This window comes from Astatotilapia calliptera, chromosome 5, assembly GCF_964374335.1.
Source record: "Astatotilapia calliptera chromosome 5, fAstCal68.1, whole genome shotgun sequence".
Classification (NCBI taxonomy): domain Eukaryota; kingdom Metazoa; phylum Chordata; class Actinopteri; order Cichliformes; family Cichlidae; genus Astatotilapia; species Astatotilapia calliptera.
The window spans coordinates 544,861-562,399 of record NC_137426.1 but is presented as its reverse complement, the minus strand read 5'-3'; the positions used below and the strand labels follow the sequence as shown (position 1 = coordinate 562,399).

At 50.5% G+C, this 17,539-nt stretch overlaps 1 protein-coding gene across 6 annotated transcripts in view; it reads right to left on the bottom strand.

The window, feature by feature from the left end:
• The window catches only part of rnf123 (ring finger protein 123), a 113,668-nt gene that overhangs the window by 82,252 nt on the left and 13,877 nt on the right, over positions 1 to 17,539 (bottom strand). For all 6 annotated transcript variants that reach the window (XR_013908942.1, XR_013908943.1, XR_013908944.1 and 3 more), the window contains exons 20-29: positions 16,845 to 16,946; positions 15,122 to 15,222; positions 14,221 to 14,413; positions 12,776 to 12,921; positions 10,927 to 11,010; positions 9,398 to 9,505; positions 9,133 to 9,310; positions 6,199 to 6,273; positions 3,060 to 3,147; positions 1,766 to 1,853 (exon numbers count right to left, since the gene is read on the bottom strand). Coding sequence is in view for 3 of the 6 variants with exons in the window: in XM_080301107.1 (XP_080157233.1) it covers positions 1,766 to 1,853; positions 3,060 to 3,147; positions 6,199 to 6,273; positions 9,133 to 9,310; positions 9,398 to 9,505; positions 10,927 to 11,010; positions 12,776 to 12,921; positions 14,221 to 14,413; positions 15,122 to 15,222; positions 16,845 to 16,946 (1,163 nt within the window). In the remaining 3 variants the exon portion in view is untranslated. The remainder of the gene's footprint in view (positions 1 to 1,765; positions 1,854 to 3,059; positions 3,148 to 6,198; positions 6,274 to 9,132; positions 9,311 to 9,397; positions 9,506 to 10,926; positions 11,011 to 12,775; positions 12,922 to 14,220; positions 14,414 to 15,121; positions 15,223 to 16,844; positions 16,947 to 17,539) is intronic.

The window sequence follows — 17,539 nt, the reverse complement described above, 5'->3', positions numbered from 1 at the left end:
TTGGCTGTGATTGGTGACAGCCGCTGCTCCACTTTCACCTGAGGCAAGACAGCGTGAACATGTTAACCCTTTGCGAGCTTCATTTCGTGGAGGATTCCTATAGAGACTGAATGTGTTGGTGCATTAGTCTGAACACTGCGGTCTGCTGATCCTCAGTAAACACCTTCAGTTCTTTCAGCTGTTGCCCTTCATACAGGAGCTGCTTCTACTTTTGCTCCAGTCTCACTCCGACTCTCTGGCCTCGAGCTCAACCTCGTCATCCTGTAAAGATACTGTTCTGTTGTCGGCTTCCTGTGAAGCTCTGCTTCTTTTAAATGTGCTGCATGAACAGACTTCACCGTGGCCCAGAGCTGACGGCAGGATCGCAGCACCTGCTCATAACAGCTGAGCAAGTAAAATTGATTTATAGCGCTTTTCACAGATAAAAACCACAAAGTGCTTTAACACACAAGAAATGGAAATATAAAACAACATAAGAGGAAATTAATAAAATGCTTTTCTAAATAAAAATGTCTGCAGCTGTTTTTTAAAACAATGAGTCCGTGCAGCGTAGAGACCGTGGGAGAGACTCCACAGCCGTGGGGCGCTGCCACCAGCGCCTCTGATCTAATGACCGTAAAGCTCGAGAAGATGAGTGCCGTGTCAGCAGGTCTGATAAATATTGGAGACCATGCAGGGCCCTACATGGTCTCCAATATTTATCAGACCTGCTCTAAAGGTTACAGCTAAAATTTTAAAATCAAACCTAAAACTTACAGGCAACCAGTGAAGGGAAGCTAAAACTGGAGTAACACGAGACCTCCTCTTGGAGCCTGTTAACAGTCGCGCTGCAGCCTTCTGCGCCGTCTGAAGACGATTTAAGGCTGATTTGTTAAAACAAGTAAAAGGTTACAGTAGTCTAACCGAGAGGAAGTAAAAGCACGAATAATCACCTCAAGTTCAGGCTTTGACTCCATTAGTCTGAGTTTAGAAACATTCAGTAAATGATAAAAACAGTTTCGGACCGGCTGCTCGAGCGACAGCGAGCTGTCAGACATGGCACCGAGGTTTCTGAGGCTCGATTTTACAGGAGGGTCTAAGAAGCTGATACGCTGAGTTTCTGTCTTATCAGAGTTTAGTTGGAGGGAATTGTCATTTAACCGCTGGTTGATTTCTGTCAACCAATGACTTCAATTAGACAATTTATAAAAGTCAGAAATCCTGAAGGAACAGTACAGTTGGATGTCATCAGCATAGAGATGATAGGAGATATTTTTATAGCGCTTAATAATTTGGCTCGGGGGGAATATATAAAGCAGAACTAGAACTGGACCCAGGACAGGTCCCTGAGGCTCCACGATTCATGAACAGTAAAAGATCTCTCACACAAATATGACATTTTAAAACAACAGCAGTAATCCCAAACAAGTTCTCGAGTCTGTTTATCAGGATGCTGTGATCTACAGCATCAAAAGCAGAGCCGAGATCCAGCAGGACCAGCACTGCGTCCTCTCCAGAGTCTGCTGCCATCAAGACATCAGTGGATACTGTAAGGGAGGCCGTTTCAGTGGGATGCAATTTACAAAAACCAGACTGGAAAGTGTCCATAACTGTTTCCTGGATAAAAATGCAGTTAAGTTGTTCTACTACTACGTTTTCTAAAACCTTCTATATAAAAGGCAGTTTGGATATTGGCCTGTTAGGAGTGTGTGTGTGTGTGTGTGTGTGTGTGTGTGTGTGTGTGTGTGTGTGTGTGTGTGTGTGTGTGTGTGTGTGTGTGTCTCACCCTCCACAGTCTGACCAGGATCCAGTTGGTCTGGGCCCAGGGTCTCTGCTCGTACGGAGCCAGCAGGTTCTTCATCATGGCCACTCGCCTGGAATCAGACAGGTGAGCATCAACACGTCACTTCCTGTCAGCTCCGACACATAAACATCATTTCAGTGGGAGCAGCTGTTTCCATGACAGCTGAACAGCTGCTCTGATGCTGCTAACGTCACCGCAGACGTTGAGTGAGCAGAGCTCTGGCTCGGCTCGCACATCAGGCTCGATTACAGCAGCTAAAAAGGCACAAACAATAAAAACAATGCACCCACTTCTCACCCAGCTGTCAGAGTGCGAGCGTGCTACACGTGGAGAGGACTAACACACAGCCCGAGGGCGTGGACCGAGGGAGGAAGCGGCGGCACGCATCGTGTAACTTCCCTGTGAGCAGACAGAGCTGAGGGACGTTTAATCCTGACTGATGCTCAGAAACGATGCCGTGTGTCGTTTAGTGTAAGGAGACAAACTAGGCCGCTCATCACGAGCTGCACGCCGGACACACGTTGATCCATCAGCTGTGGCGAGCTGACACCACATGACATCAATCCCTTCAGGAGCTCCGTTTGTGAGCGCAGCTGTTATTCACATCAGACTGCCCGCCGTCTCTGCCGACGCCCCGCTGCTGGTCCCGCCCTGATGTTTGAACCCTGCCGGCAGGTTTCAGGGTCAGAGGTCAGATGAAAACAGCTCTCAGAGTGGGTGTAGTGCATGGATCCAACTACACCACCCCACAAACTCCAGCATGTTACAGAGGGCACAGCGTGGCTTTATTAAACCCTCTAACAGCCTTAAATGCTGCCAGCCAATAAGAATCCACCATTAGCAGATTTAGACTTTCTATTTTAAATGCGTCTCATCGCAAAGACTCGAGCGCTGCGTCCGAATTCACACAGGAGGGGAGCCGCTGGTATTTAATGTGGCATGCTGATTGGTCGGTTCAAAGACAACTGGAGCCACGGGATTGGACCGCTGCAGGACATGAGCTCACGGCCGCCCCTCTCGGTGGAGCAGCGGTTAGCGCCATCGGCTCACAGCAGGAAGCGTCTCCCCAAGGTCGCAGGTTTCCTCCCACACGCCAAGCACGCGCTCGTTAGCTTAACTGACTGCAGGTGAGAGAGTGAGTGGCGAGTGTGCGTCACCCGCGATGGACTGGCCACCTGTCCAGGGGGGATGGGTGAGTAAGTGTTTACTGATCACTGAAGAGCAGCAGCTCAGTCACCCTGAAGGTTTTTCTGGAAAACAATCAAACCAGACTCACTGCTCCTCCGGGATCCTCTCCACAGCCCTGAGGGATTGTGGGTAACAGACGTAGCTGGCCAGCGCCTGCATCAGAGAGTCTTTGATATCTGTGGAGAGAGAGCAGATCAGAGATTCAAAGACAGCTGGAAAAATAAACATTGCAGCAGGAAAACAGCTTTACTGCGCGTGTGCAGCAGCGCCCCCTGCTGTTTGCTTCCAGGTCGGTCTCACACACACGATCAGTTACACCTTTCTAATGACACACTGTTATCAGCAGGCTCTCACTTTCCCATCCTCTACCCTTCCTCCTCCTCATCTTCAGTCTCCTCATTAAAAATGGCAGTGAGGCGCGTCTAAGCCATTACATCCACTCAGTCTCCTCCGCTGTCCTCCAGCAGGACTTCATAATTAACAGGTCCCGCCTCGCCGTTTGGACCAGACCGCTCGAGGCCGGATTTCCCCGCACGGCGTTTTATCTCAGATGATGGATGGAACTGCTGAGCTCATCATTTCTGCTGCGAGGCGTCCCGCGGTCCTCGGGGGATTCGGTTCATTAGTTATGGTGGGCTCCAGTGCTCGCCCTCCGTCTCCTCGTAGATGCACGTTCGGTATGAATGTGAAGCTGCTACGTCACCTCGTTCAAGTTATCACATTCACACATCCCCGGGCAGGCGGTGTCGACGCCACCCCATCAGCCGTTTCCAGGCGACGGGTCACAAACTGAGGCTAAATGTTCCGTCCTCAGCCTGGATCCAGATCAGCTCTCTGGATTACACCAAGAGGATCAGGAACCTTTGACTGTGGGTGGGACCCATGTGACCTGCTCACACGACACCCTCCTACAGTTCTGGCCAACATGCAAACATCTCCACCCCTGTAAGGTGGTCATTCATAGACAAGAGATAGTGAGGGGCTCAGAGGAGAGCCGCTGCTCCTCTATATGGAAGGGAGGCAGTGGAGGAGGTTCAGCATCTGACCAGGAGGCCCAGCACACACAGCTGGAGATTACAGAACCCACAGAACAGCTGGAGGAGGTGGAGGTCCAGGAGTGGGTGGGTGGAGTAAGTGTTGACCACCCAGCAGGGGGCGCTGCTGCACAGAGGGGCTAGCTTCCTCTGACTGGAGCTGATCTGCACTAAAAGACAAACACGGGTAGAGCAGGGCGATATGGCCAAAAATATTTATCACGATATATATTTGAAAATTTGCGATAACGATATAACTGACGATATAATTGATGCGAGACAAAATACAACTCCACAACATTACTCGCGCAAAAAGACAACCTTCCATTTATTTTCACTTAAACAAGAAGCTGGTTTTTATGTACATTAAAGCTTTATAAAAATGTAACAGTGCAAATGCAAATTCCTTGCTGAAAGTTTAACCCAAAGGCATTTCCAGTAGAAATGGGCTGACATATCCTGAGCATAACCATGTATAATATCCACTGAAGTTAAAAAGAGGTGCTTTGCAACATTAAACTGCAGTGTGCAGTACGCATTTTTCGGACCATAAGGTGCACGGGATTATAAGGCACATTAAGCGAAACAAAGCAGTCAGATAAATCAAACTTTATTAAACTCATTCTTCTTGCTTCCTCCACTTCTGTACCATTGATTCATTAATGTTGAATTCTCTGGCAGCTGCTCTGTTCCCATGTTGTTGCAGTATATTAATGACTAACCTCGTATTGTGGATGGATTATCTCAGTTGTTCTCCTGACTGAAGTTTGGTCCGTTTACAGCATCCTGCCATGCGATTGCATTTGTCTCTAACCATGAAGAACCTTCACGTTAACTTTTATAAGTGGAAAAGTGTTAGTGTTCATCCTCCAGCTTCACTGTTTATGTTATGCTAACGTAGCTGTGTCGCTAGCGATCACGTAGCACATCATTATATACCAGCTAGCCCAACTTCAGTAACCCTACAAACATCACTGCTGTTTAGTTTCCTGTCTTCATTTATGTTGGAAGTGATAGCAGAGCTGTACGTTTGAATTTTTTCAGAAATCTCTCAGTCAGAACATGCTATATCATGCTTAGGTAACTAGCGAAACTAGCGAGCTAACTTCCGCTAGCTTCCTGCTAACTTCTAACTCCGTTAAATGTAATAACTTTTGTTTTCATGGATGCCTGGAAGTTAAACTTCATAGTTACACCTGGTAAAGCAGCAATGCTGATCGTTTTATTAAAGATGAAAGAATTTAGACAGTTTTTAACTCTCAGTGATGCTGCAGTGTTGTTTGACCTGAAGAGGGGGGTTTAGGACCCAGATTACTCCCAGATTTAAGAGCATCTTAGTCCGGCAAATATGACAATAACAACGGCCGCTTGCATGTTCTGCAAAAAAATGTGCTTTGTTGTGTATCTGACGGACAAACACCAAACCAGTTCCACATCACTGAAGTTTCACCATTTTTACAAACCAATTCTGGTTCATCTGTTTCACTCAACAATCGGCCATGTGCGTATGAAAACAAAGGCACTGCGCATGCGCGTTTTACTCCCATTCTATCGCGATATTTCATTTTCCTATCGTTGCCTAACATTATACCGGTATTACCGTGAACGGTATAATATGGCCCAGCCCTAAACACGAGTACAGAGAAGGACACGCAGACCGGGGACAGATTAAAGGAAAAGCCGTCCTAAAGGGTCAGGTGTGTGCTCCACCTGAGAGTGCTGCACAGACCCACACCACCCTGTGGGTGGAGACACCAGCAACATGCAGTGAAGCTAAGCTTGTTACAACTGGCCTCACTTTATAGAAATAAGGTTTTATTCTAAACAGTCTTAGTAAGAACTGAAGAGGTCAAGAAGGAGAGCGCCCTCCAGGCCAGTGGAGGCGTGTCTTTAATTAGAAATGAAGCTTAGTGTCCCGCTCTGCACTGCGAGGGCAGCAGGACCGCAGAGAGTCGGACACATGAATAAAAGTGATCTCAGAAGAGGAGGCTGCCGATTCCAGCTGCTCTTTACTCAACTAGAATCAAAGGTGGACCTGTTCTGGCTCGCTATGATTGGATGAAAACTGTGAGGCGTGACCCATTTTTATGAAGTGGTGCCAAGGTCAGGGTTTTCCTTTAATCTGTCACATCTTTATTGAAAATCTCCCCGAGACAGAAAAATGTTATGTGTGTGTGTGTGTGTGTGTGTTACCTGTCCCAACGATGCGTGGATCTGCAAAGTGCTTCGCGAGGATGGCAGCGAGCTGAGTCAGAGTTTCCTCGTAGCCTGAGGGAGAAAGATAAAATAATAAAGTGTGTGTGTCTGTGGGTGTGCGTGTGTCTGTGCGTGTGTGTGCGTGTGTCTGTGCGTGTGTGTGCGTGTTTCTGTGCGTGTGTGTGCGTGTTTCTGTGTGTGTGTGCGTGTTTCTGTGTGTGTGCGTGTGTGTGCGTGTGTCTGTGCGTGTGTCTGTGTGTGTGTCTGTGTGTGTGCGTGTGTGTGCGTGTGTGTGCGTGTGTCTGTGCGTGTGTGTGTGCGTCTGTGTGTGTCTGTGCGTGTGCGTGTGTGTGCGTGTGTCTGTGCGTGTGTCTGTGCGTGTGTGTGCGTGTGTCTGTGCGTGTGCGTGTGCGTGTGTGTGTGCGTGTGCGTGTGTCTGTGCGTGTGCGTGTGTCTGTGCGTGTGTCTGTGCGTGTGTGTGTGCGTGTGTCTGTGTGCGTGTGTGTGCGTGTGTGTGCGTGTGTGTGTGCGTGTGTGTGTCTGTGCGTGTGTGTGTGTGCGTGTGTCTGTGTGTGTGTGTGTGTGTCTGTGTGCGTGTGTCTGTGTGCGTGTGTGTGCGTGTGTGTGCGTGTGTGTGCGTGTGTGTGTGCGTGTGTGTGCGTGTGTGTGTGCGTGTGTGTGTCTGTGCGTCTGTGTGTGTGCGTGTGTCTGTGTGTGTGCGTCTGTGTGTGTGCGTGTGTCTGTGCGTGTCTGTGTCTGTGCGTGTGTCTGTGTGTCAGTGTGTGTCTGTGTGTGTCTGTGTGTGTGCGTGTGTCTGTGTGTGTGCGTGTGTCTGTGTGTGTGCGTGTGTGTCTGTGTGTGTGCGTGTGTCTGTGCGTGTGCGCGCGTGTGTCTGTGTGTGCGTGTGTCTGTGGGTGTGCGTGTGTCAGTGTGTGTCTGTGTGTGTGTGTCTGTGTGCGTCTGTGTGTGTGTCTGTGCGTGTGTGTGTCTGTGTGTGTCTGTGTGTGTGTGTGTCTGTGTGTGTCTGTGTCTGTCTGTGTCTGTGTGTGTCTGTGTGTGTCAGTGTGTGTGTGTGTGTCAGTGTGTGTGTGTGTCTGTGTGTGTGTGTGTCTGTGTGTCTGTGTCTGTGTGTGTCTGTGTCTGTGTGTGTCTGTGTGTGTGTGTGTGTGTGTGTCTGTGTGTGTGTGTGTCTGTGTGTGTGTGTGTCTGTGTGTCTGTGTCTGTGTGTGTCTGTGTCTGTGTGTGTCTGTGTGTGTGTGTGTCTGTGTCTGTGTGTGTCTGTGTGTGTCTGTGTCTGTGTGTGTCTGTGTGTGTGTGTGTCTGTGTCTGTGTGTGTCTGTGTGTGTCTGTGTGTGTGTGTGTCTGTGTGTGTGTGTGTGTGTCTGTGTGTGTGTGTGTCTGTGTGTCTGTGTGTCAGTGTGTGTGTGTGTGTGTCTGTGTCTGTGTGTGTGTGTGTCTGTGTGTGTGTGTGTGTGTCTGTGTCTGTGTGTGTCTGTGTGTGTCTGTGTGTGTGTGTGTCTGTGTGTGTGTGTGTGTGTCTGTGTGTGTGTGTGTCTGTGTGTCTGTGTGTCAGTGTGTGTGTGTGTCTGTGTGTCAGTGTGTCAGTGTGTGTGTGTGTGTCTGTGCGTGTGTCTGTGTGTCTGTGTGTGTCTGTGCGTGTGTGTGTGTGTAAAAAGTCTGCTTGTGCTTGTTTGTGATGAGCAGCAGAGTCTGTAGTTATAATGATTATAAACGGCGTCAAACACACATTCAGGCCTGTGAGGCTCATTTAGACCATTGGCTCTCAAACTGGGGTTCACGGACCCCCAGGGGTCTGCAAGCCACAGATTGGAGGTCCACGAAAACTCGTAGTGGCTCGTAAATACACGTGCATCATCCGGGGTCGAGCTAATTACTACAAATATTAATAAAATAATAGTAAAAGTCCGTCCACTTCATCAAGTAACGCAAACGTCAAACCAGCTAAAATGAGACCGTATGACCTCAGTGACCTCGAGTCGGCTTTATCGAGGATGGAAGTGTCTTCAAGTACTAACAAATGAATCGATGAAGCATCTCATCACAAAGCCCATTTCATCTGCTACTACTGCTGCTAAAGAAGCTTTGCCCTCTTCTTTCACAGATGATGGTGTCATTGCGCGTGAATGGCCACATGGTGTGCCCATCAAAATCAAAATACTGCGCCGCCCTGTCTGCATGGGTTCCCAGTAGGGCTGAAGGTCCGGCTCCCACATACCGGCGGCCCGTTAACGACTGACAGATGAAATCATCTCGTACGGTTGACACGCCTGCTCTAGAGTTCAGGAAACACCCTGCTGAGGTCAGAGGAGAAGGGCAGACTGCTTCGAGCTGACAGGAAGTCAAAAGAAATAACAGCTAATCGATAACCAATAAAATAACAACTCGTTATAACCAAGGTGCGCAGAAGAACAGCAGCAGATCACGCCGTCTCACTCCTGAAGCTAAGAACAGAAAAAACAAACCGACCAATCTGGACGTCTCCTTACGTCTGCTGCGACGTGGTCGGCTCAGAGGTGGGGAGAACACAACCAGCCCGCCTGTGTGAGCGGTGCAGGCTGTGGAGGTGCGATGCTGTGGGGAGACTTTCAGCGCAAGCATCGTTTAAACACACAAACACGAGACGGGAAACAAAAACCCGACGTCACAGAAACGGCGTTAACCTAAAACAGGATCAAACACTGAAGCACAGCTGGACCACGACTCGCGCAGGTGCACCTGCAGACACCTTCAACAGGTGAGGTGGAAAAGGGAACGCTCGCTTGGCTTCACAGCAAAGACTAATACAAAAAAATAAATCTTCCAACTGTCTTCCATAACAACCCTGATGAAGCGCGCCCCGCCCGTTCAACGACCTGCCTCAGGTCAAACATCACCTGCAGGCTGGGTGGGCTGATGGTTCGCGGTGCTTACCGGGCAGCTCGTCCATGCCGTTAGCCGGGCTGAAGTAGTTCTTCAGGGCGCTGTACGCGTTCATGGCGACGTTGAGGTAGAACTCTGATGTGAAGGCGAACAGAGAGCCGGTGTTGTCGGCGTGCTCGATGGTGCGGATGCAGACACACAGCAGCCAGTAGATGTCCAGCATCTTCTCCTGGAGACAGCAGCAGCACACAGCTCAGAAACAACACAAAATCCACCATTTAATGCGGATGCACAGCGGGCGGAGCGGCCTGCTCACCTTGGAGTAGATGGTGGCGTTGATCCAGGCCAGCCTCCTGCTCAGGTGGTTCAGCTTCTCCGCAAAAACCTTCTGGCTCTTCTGGAGCTCCTCCAGGATGTCGGCCCTCTGAAACAGACACGCGATCATTAAGCAGCCGAGCGTCCGTGCCGCGTTCGGTTACTCCGTTATTCCCTGGACCGCAGGAGCGGAGACGCTCCCAGGTGATGTGAGCAGGTACGTGTGCCTCTGATCTGACATGATGTGCACGCTGCAGGTTTCTGGTTCCCTGCAGTTAACGAGGACATACACGGCCTGACTGAGGCCCTCGCCGATCGCAGGATGCATCGCTCCTGATGGGGGCGCTCCTCCGACTCTTCCCGTCTGCCTTCAGAGAGCGAGTTTACTCCGCGGCACTAATGAGAGGAGCTTCTGCATCACGACGGGCTGACAGCAGCGCGGCCAATTACCTCGAGAAGAGCTCCGACAAACAAAGAGCAGTGCGTCAGATTTATTAATGAGGACGGACCAACAGCGGCGTTTAAACGAGGGTTTCTAGATTCAGTGGGAAACCAGAGGAGGCCTGTGACCTGAATAAAGCCTGAGCATGAGTCTCACTTCAACACATTTGAGTTTAATAAATGGTAAATGGTAAATGGCCTGTATTTATATAGCGCCTTACTAGTCCCTAAGGACCCCAAAGCGCTTTACATATCCAGTCATCCACCCATTCACACACTGGTGATGGCAGCTACACTGTAGCCACAGCCGCCCTGGGGCGCACTGACAGAGGCGAGGCTGCCGGACACTGGCGCCACCGGGCCCTCTGACCACCACCAGTAGGCAACGGGTGAAGTGTCTTGCCCAAGGACACAACGACCGAGACTGTCCGAGCCGGGGCTCGAACCGGCAACCTTCCGATTACAAGGTGAACGCCCAACTCTTGAGCCACATCGTGGCTAACTACAGCGAACATCAATAAAGAAATCCTGCAGAGAGAACGACATGAAAACACGAAGCGTGGCAGAAAATGAGGGCCTGTTGGTGGGAATGCGTCGCCCCAGTGAGGGGTGGAGGGGCGCGTTAACCGAGCCATCCCCCCTTTCACTGAGAGATGCTCTTTTGTTCTATCGTTCGTGTCGTTGGACGTGATCCAATCAGAAGTGATCTCATGTCAGACAGAGAGCAGACACACGGACACCTGCTGTCGAGGAAAATCAGAGGCTCTGTAAACCATGAATCCAAAGCTAAGCAGTCGTTTTTGTTAGCCTGCAACAAAGGTCTTTCTCCCACAGGGGGCGCCACAGCCAATCATCTGCCTCCGTCTCCCAGCATCCATGAACCTCCTGAGCTCCTCTCTCCCACTGCAGTGATAATCTGTCTAAAGCTGTCTGACTCGGTCAATCAGCCAATCAGGTCCCACTGCTGACCCCACCCACCTCACCAATCTGAGCCTTGGTCTGAGTGACCTGAGTGATGAGGGTCACTCAGACCAAGCACTGCTTCTAAAACTCGCCCTGATGTCCAGCTGAGGCGGCGGTGGCACTCACTCTGGCGGGGCAGCGGGCGATCTTCTCCTCCGTATCCTTCAGCGCCACGGCGTACTCATGGACGTCGTCCGACACCACCACCATCTGAGAGGAGAGACACATGTTAGCACGCTGCTGAGAAAAACACTGGAGGCACGAGCGATCTAATTGGCTGATTGTCACAGCGACCATGAAAACTCGTCATTAGAGTCTGACCACGCAGCAGCTACGTGATGGAAACGCACACGTTACAGACTCAGAGGCGCTTTTAAATGAGACAGGGGTCAGAGGTCGCACAGCGTTAGTGTGGGGAGGATGAGCCAATCGCAGAGTAGAAAAAACCTTCAGGCTCAGCGAGGCGCCCGTGTTTGACCAGAGGACTCGGAGTGCTTCGCTTTAATGCGCACAGACACGTTATTCAGACACCTCGAATAAAAACGTAAAAATAAAACCAGACACACAAATCACAGCGCTCTGAGCACAGCTGCTTCGGGTCAACCCACCCGAGAGAAAGGTGGATGCAGCTAAAGGTCAGGACCGCCCACAGATACTTCAGCAAGTTTTAAATATAGAAGTTTAAAACAAGAAGGGATTGTTAACAGTGATGTGACCAACTGGAGCGTGATGAGCACCAAACCAAAGGATGAACTCACTGTGGGAGTTTTTCCACCTGCAGACAAAACCAGCTGCAGAGAAAGTCACAGGAATAAAATATGCAGCATTAACCTTTACAGCAGAGTTCCACAGGGTTCAGTGCTAGGCCCAATTCTGTTTACATTATACATGCTTCCCTTAGGCAGCATCATTAGAAGACATAGCATACATTTACACTGTTATGCCGATGACACCCAGCTCTATCTGTCCATGAAGCCAGATAACACACACCAATGAGTTAAACTGCAGGAATGTCTTAAAGACATAAAGACCTGGATGGCCGCTAACTTTCTGCTTCTTAATTCAGATCAAACTGAGGTTATTGTACTCGGCCCTGAAAAGCTTAGAAATATGGTATCTAACCAGATTCTTACTCTGGATGGCATTACCTTGGCCTCCAGTAACACTGTGAGGAACCTTGGAGTCATGTTTGACCAGGACATGTCCTTCAATGCACATATTAAACAAATATGTAAGACTGCTTTCTTCCATTTGTGCAACATCTCTAAAGTTAGAAATATCCTGTCTCAGAGTGACGCTGAAAAACTAGTTCATGCATTTATTACTTCCAGGCTGGACGACTGTAATTCATTATTATCAGGAAGTCCAAAAAACTCCCTGAAAAGCCTTCAGCTGATCCAAAATGCTGCAGCAAGAGTCCTGACAGGGACTAGAAAGAGAGAGCAGATTTCTCCTGTTTTGGCTTCCTGTTAAATCCAGAATTCAAAATCCTGCTCCTCACATACAAGGTCTTAAATAATCAGGCCCCATCTTATCTTAATGACCTTGTAGTACCATATCACCCTATTAGAGCACTTCGCTCTCACACTGCAGGCTTACTTGTTGTTCCTAGAGTATTTAAAAGTAGAATGGGAGGCAGAGCCTTCAGTTTTCAGGCCCCTCTTCTGTGGAACCAGCTTCCAGTTTGGATTCAGGAGACAGACACTATCTCTGCTTTCAAGATTAGGCTTCAAACTTTCCTTTAAAGCATATAGTTAGGGCTGCAACGGTTCATCGTGTGTTTCGAATAATTCGATTAGAAAAAATTCTAGACACATTCTTTGCTTCAGCACTTCGTTTAAGGCACGGCCATGACGTGCTCGCTGGTCTTCATCGCAGACACCACAGACGTGCGCGCACACACACACACACACACGCACACACACACACACACACACACACACGCACACACACACACGCACACACACACACTCACCTTCCCCAGCTGCTGATGGACACTCAGGTTGTACATCATCACGATCCCGTCCACGATCTCCAGCAGCGACTTGTCTGCAATTTGTTGATCGGGCTCCTCGAGCGGTCGCCCCAGCAACAGGCCGTCGTTGCCATGACTTCCCTCGACTTCAGGTTGCAGAGAAACAGGAAATGGTTAAAAAAGGCAAGAGATTTTTACAGCTGTGGCACTTCCACCCAAAGACTCAGGCGATGATAACTGGCTCCACGCCAACTTCACGCTGTGTCTAACCGGCCAATCAGGCACGAGCGCCTCATTTGACTAATGAAGGAAACAACCAGAGACCAACTTAGTCTGGGCCAACAGTGAAAAATAATGATGTGAAATCAACAGGACACCTGACACACCCCAACAGGAAGTGACCCAATTAAAGCTCCCAGCACACGAATACCTCGTAAAGCTGAACACGCCGGGCTGAAAGCACGTGGTATGAAACACACTGGTGGACATCGCGAGGGATCGATCCACCTCCATCCACGCTCTGTCCCACCATCCAGAACCAGAACGCAGGAACCAATCACTTCTTCTCAAACGTCTCCAACACTGTCACTGACAAAGTACTTCCTGATATTTTACCTGGCAGATTCCTCTGCTGCTTTGTTTCCTGCCATCACCATGCTTACTCTGATTACTCTGATTACTGTGCTGGGTGCAGAAAGGAGAGCGTGGCTGAACATTTATCACTACCTTCGATTGGAGGATGAAGTGGAACAACACGCAGACTCCAACTGAAAGATGGAAGCGCAGACGTTTTCCTGCAGCGATCACGGCTCGGGCCCTTCTCTCACTTTGCTCGTCTCCTGCACGCCGGTGTCATTGCACCACAAATGCAAAAACTGAGCGAGAGGGGCTGCTGGTGTGTGTGTGTGTGTGTGTGTGTGTGTGTGAGTGAGTGAGTGAGTGAGTGAGTGAGTGAGTGAGTGAGTGAGTGAGTGAGTGAGTGTGTGAGTGAGTGTGTGTGAGATAGCAAACACTGAAATTATTTCTTTGCACGCAGGAATGAATTTTCTTCGCTCAAAAGAAATTTCTCCTCAAAATGCAACACTTGCACCTGCAAACCTTTTTACGTACGCTCAGAATAGTGGCACAAAAATGACGCCATACATCCACAGAGGAAGTGACTCGCTCGTCATGTTGACGCCTAGGTGAACCTCACACAATTAAATTCTGATTCTCACTTCCTAAAAGCTCCACGCAAAGCGAGCAAATGCGGAAGTGATCCCCTGTGTGGCCGTTCATCACGCCTGTAAAAGCAAACTTCCTGACAAATCACTGACCTCCTGCTGCCAGCAGGGGGCGCCACGCACTGCCACATAGACCTGCTTCGTATTTTCAAACGCAGGAGAAGCTCTGAGCAAACGGGGCTGATGCCCGTGAGTTCCGTAGCAGGAGCGAGTTGTACTCACTGTCCTCCTCGGTGCGCTGCTCCACGGCGAGCGTTCGGACCTTCACCTTCTCCGGCTGACTCAGGGGTCGCCTGGGGGTCATCAGGCTGACGGCGGCCGTGCTCAAGAAGCGGTTGGCCCGACCCAAAGTGGGAGAACTCAACCAGCTGGGCCTCGCCAGAGCTCCGCCCATCGCCACGGCCCCGGGCAGCCTCTGTGGTCAGACGGAAAAAAAAAAAGTGATGTCAGAGGATCAGGAGGTCAGAGGTCACAGCTGTCTGCACAGATGTTTGGTCACACATTTAGAAACTATGGATATTAAACATCAGTGAGGATAATTTTTTAAAGCTTGTTCTTTAAAAAACGAGTGGATACGTTTTACCTCACTTCCTGTCTAACCCACAGTTTCAGCTAGGGCAGCCAATCGGGGGAGGGGCTTAAAGCAGTACGGATTAAAACCACGATCAGTGAACGGGAACAATGAAGACAAATGGAAGCAGCCTGAGAGAAACATGGACGAGGCTCTCCGTCAGACGCAGCCAGCTGTGCTTCACATCTGCAGCTGCCACGCCCTGCAGAGCCAGCCGTCAGCTGGTTCTGGTCTCGCCACGCCAACATTTTGCAGCATGTCGTCTTCAGAGCGGCTCAGCCCACAGAAACAGGTGCGGGCGCAGGCTTAGACAAAGCGGGCGTGCCGTCACCGGCGCCGTTAGATCGGCTCTCCAACTCAGAGCGTGCACGCCATAAAAATGTTTCATGGTTTTTAATGGCGGCAGAACGTGTTGAATCCATCGCCGTGCACTCGCTCTTCATAACGTTTACATGTTCCATCGTTTTATTTCAATATCTGGAAGTACTCATGTGTACTTTTACACATACTGTTTACTCGGTGACACACAAACAAATGACATCACCACATCACCTGAGCAGCTCCGCTCTCGTCGTCCTCGTCCAGGTCGTCCATGGACGTGGCCTGGATCTCCGCGGGGTCGATGATGATGTTTGCTTTACTCGCCAAATCGTCTGAAAAAGAGAAAACAGGCACATTTGTCATGTTGTAGTTCTTCACTCATGAAAACAAACCCATCAGCTGAGTTTCATCAAGCTGTCTGCAGAAAAACGCCAACATCAGACGAGCACAGCTCTCACAGCGGCATTTTATATTCACTCAGACCCCAAAACACCATCAGAAAAGTTCAAAACCACAGAAATACGTTTAAAAACAAACTGCAACCCTACATTAAAACTGAGCTTAGCCGTCCAGGCCAGCTCGCACCGGCTTTCTACGAACGTTCTGACCGCTGACGAGGTCAAACCGTCGAGCCGTGCCGGGCGCGTCAGGAGGAGACGGCCTCAGACTGATCGGAGACCAGCGTGTGAGCGTTAGCCAATGAGCATCAGCCTGACAGGAAGCTGGCAGTAACGAAGAAACTGTCACTGGTACTGAGAGTGAAGGAGGGCGGGTGTTAAAAGTCTGAGCTGACTGGTTGGCCCGTGCAGGAAGTTCCCGACCAATCTGCAGAGGACTTCCTCGACTAAACCTTCAGGAACACATGCTCAAAGTCAAACGTCCAAAATACAAATGGCTGTAAGTTGTTCGGGCTCCTCTTCATCACGAGCGACTGTAGGAGGAAGCAGCGTGCCCGCCTTTGAGAGGAAATGGAAGCGAGCGGGCCGCCGGAGCGGATAACTGATGGCAGTTGTGCAGCGCTGCCAGTCAGCACAACGGAGTGAATCAATCCACATTACACACCTGCTGATGGCGGCCTCATTTCTCCCCACGGAAACATCATTCAGACGCTTGCTCTTGATACTGAGGCGAAGCCCGCTGGCTCAGGACCATCGGCGCTCACCGCTAACCCCGTCACGCCTCTTGTATTTCATATCTGTGAGTCTGAGGCCTCGCCATCGTCAGTCAGTGTACGGGGGGTACAGACATCAAACACACCTGACAGGATCTCAAACGGTTCTTTTGGGTGATGGTTGGTGTATTTACCTCCTCACGCCAACCCCGCCCCCCAGCGGCTTTCAACCTGATGGGGGGCAAACTGGTCAAACTGGTTACGTTAGAGGTTTCTATCCAACATGGAGCACTTGCTCCCTCTGGTGGAGACAGCTGTGATGACCGACTTCAGATTTGATCCAGTTATTAACGCAGGCGCGCTTGCCTGCTTCCAGCTCCCTGTCCTTCATCTTGGATGAGTTAACAATAATCCCCGTTTATGTGACACCTCTGTGCACCCTGCTTTAGCTCCTCCCCCTCTGAGCACCTTTGCTCCTGATTGGCTGCTCCTCACAAACTGAGTTCAAGATTCCTACGCAGGCACAGCTCGTCATTAGACAGACGTGACAGGAAATCAATGAAGGAGATCTTGAGAAAGGATTCACGCTCGCACACGTCACCAAAGCAGCGACAGCTCGTCCAATCACGTTGTCCTGGGGCACTTCTGACTCTCCCAGCCGCCAATCAGCTGATCAGACACTGAGGGGGTCGGTGTGAAGTGACTCCTGCATGTCCCAGCGCTCTGGGCTCAGAGTCATTACCAAACACCTAAACTGACAACAGACACAGGAGCATGCTGGACAGGGCCACGCCCCCCACGAGCACGCCTCCCAGGGCCACGCCCACCAGGAGCACACCTTACCTTTCAGGGTTTTCTTCAGGTGGGACAGCAGCCCGCCCAGCCTCTGCAGGTCGAAGTAGTCCACCTTCCCGTTATAGAACAACTGAGGAGGGACGTAGGCCTCTGTGAGGGGTACAGAAGCACATCACTGAGGGAAGACGCACACACGCACGGGCGCACACACACACACGCACACACGCACGCACGCACGCGTGTGTGTGTGCGCCCGTGCGAGACCTGCAGTGGAGCAGAAGCTTCCACTGCAGGTCTCACTCATGAGTCTTGAAATTACCTGTATGCATATTCCACCAACGGCAAGGTAATTTCAAGACTCATGAGTGAGACCTGCAGTGGAAGCTTCTGCTCCACTGCAGGTCTCGCGCGCACACACACACACACGCACACACACACGCACACACACACGCGCACACACACACGCGCACACACACGCACACACACTCGCACACACACTCGCACACACACACACTCGCACGCACACACTCGCACGCACACACACACTCGCACGCACACGCACGCACACACACACTCGCACGCACGCACACACACACTCGCACGCACACACACACACACTCGCACACACACACTCGCACGCACACACACTCGCACGCACACACACTCGCACGCACACACACACACACACTCGCACGCACGCACACACACTCGCACGCACGCACACACACTCGCACGCACGCACA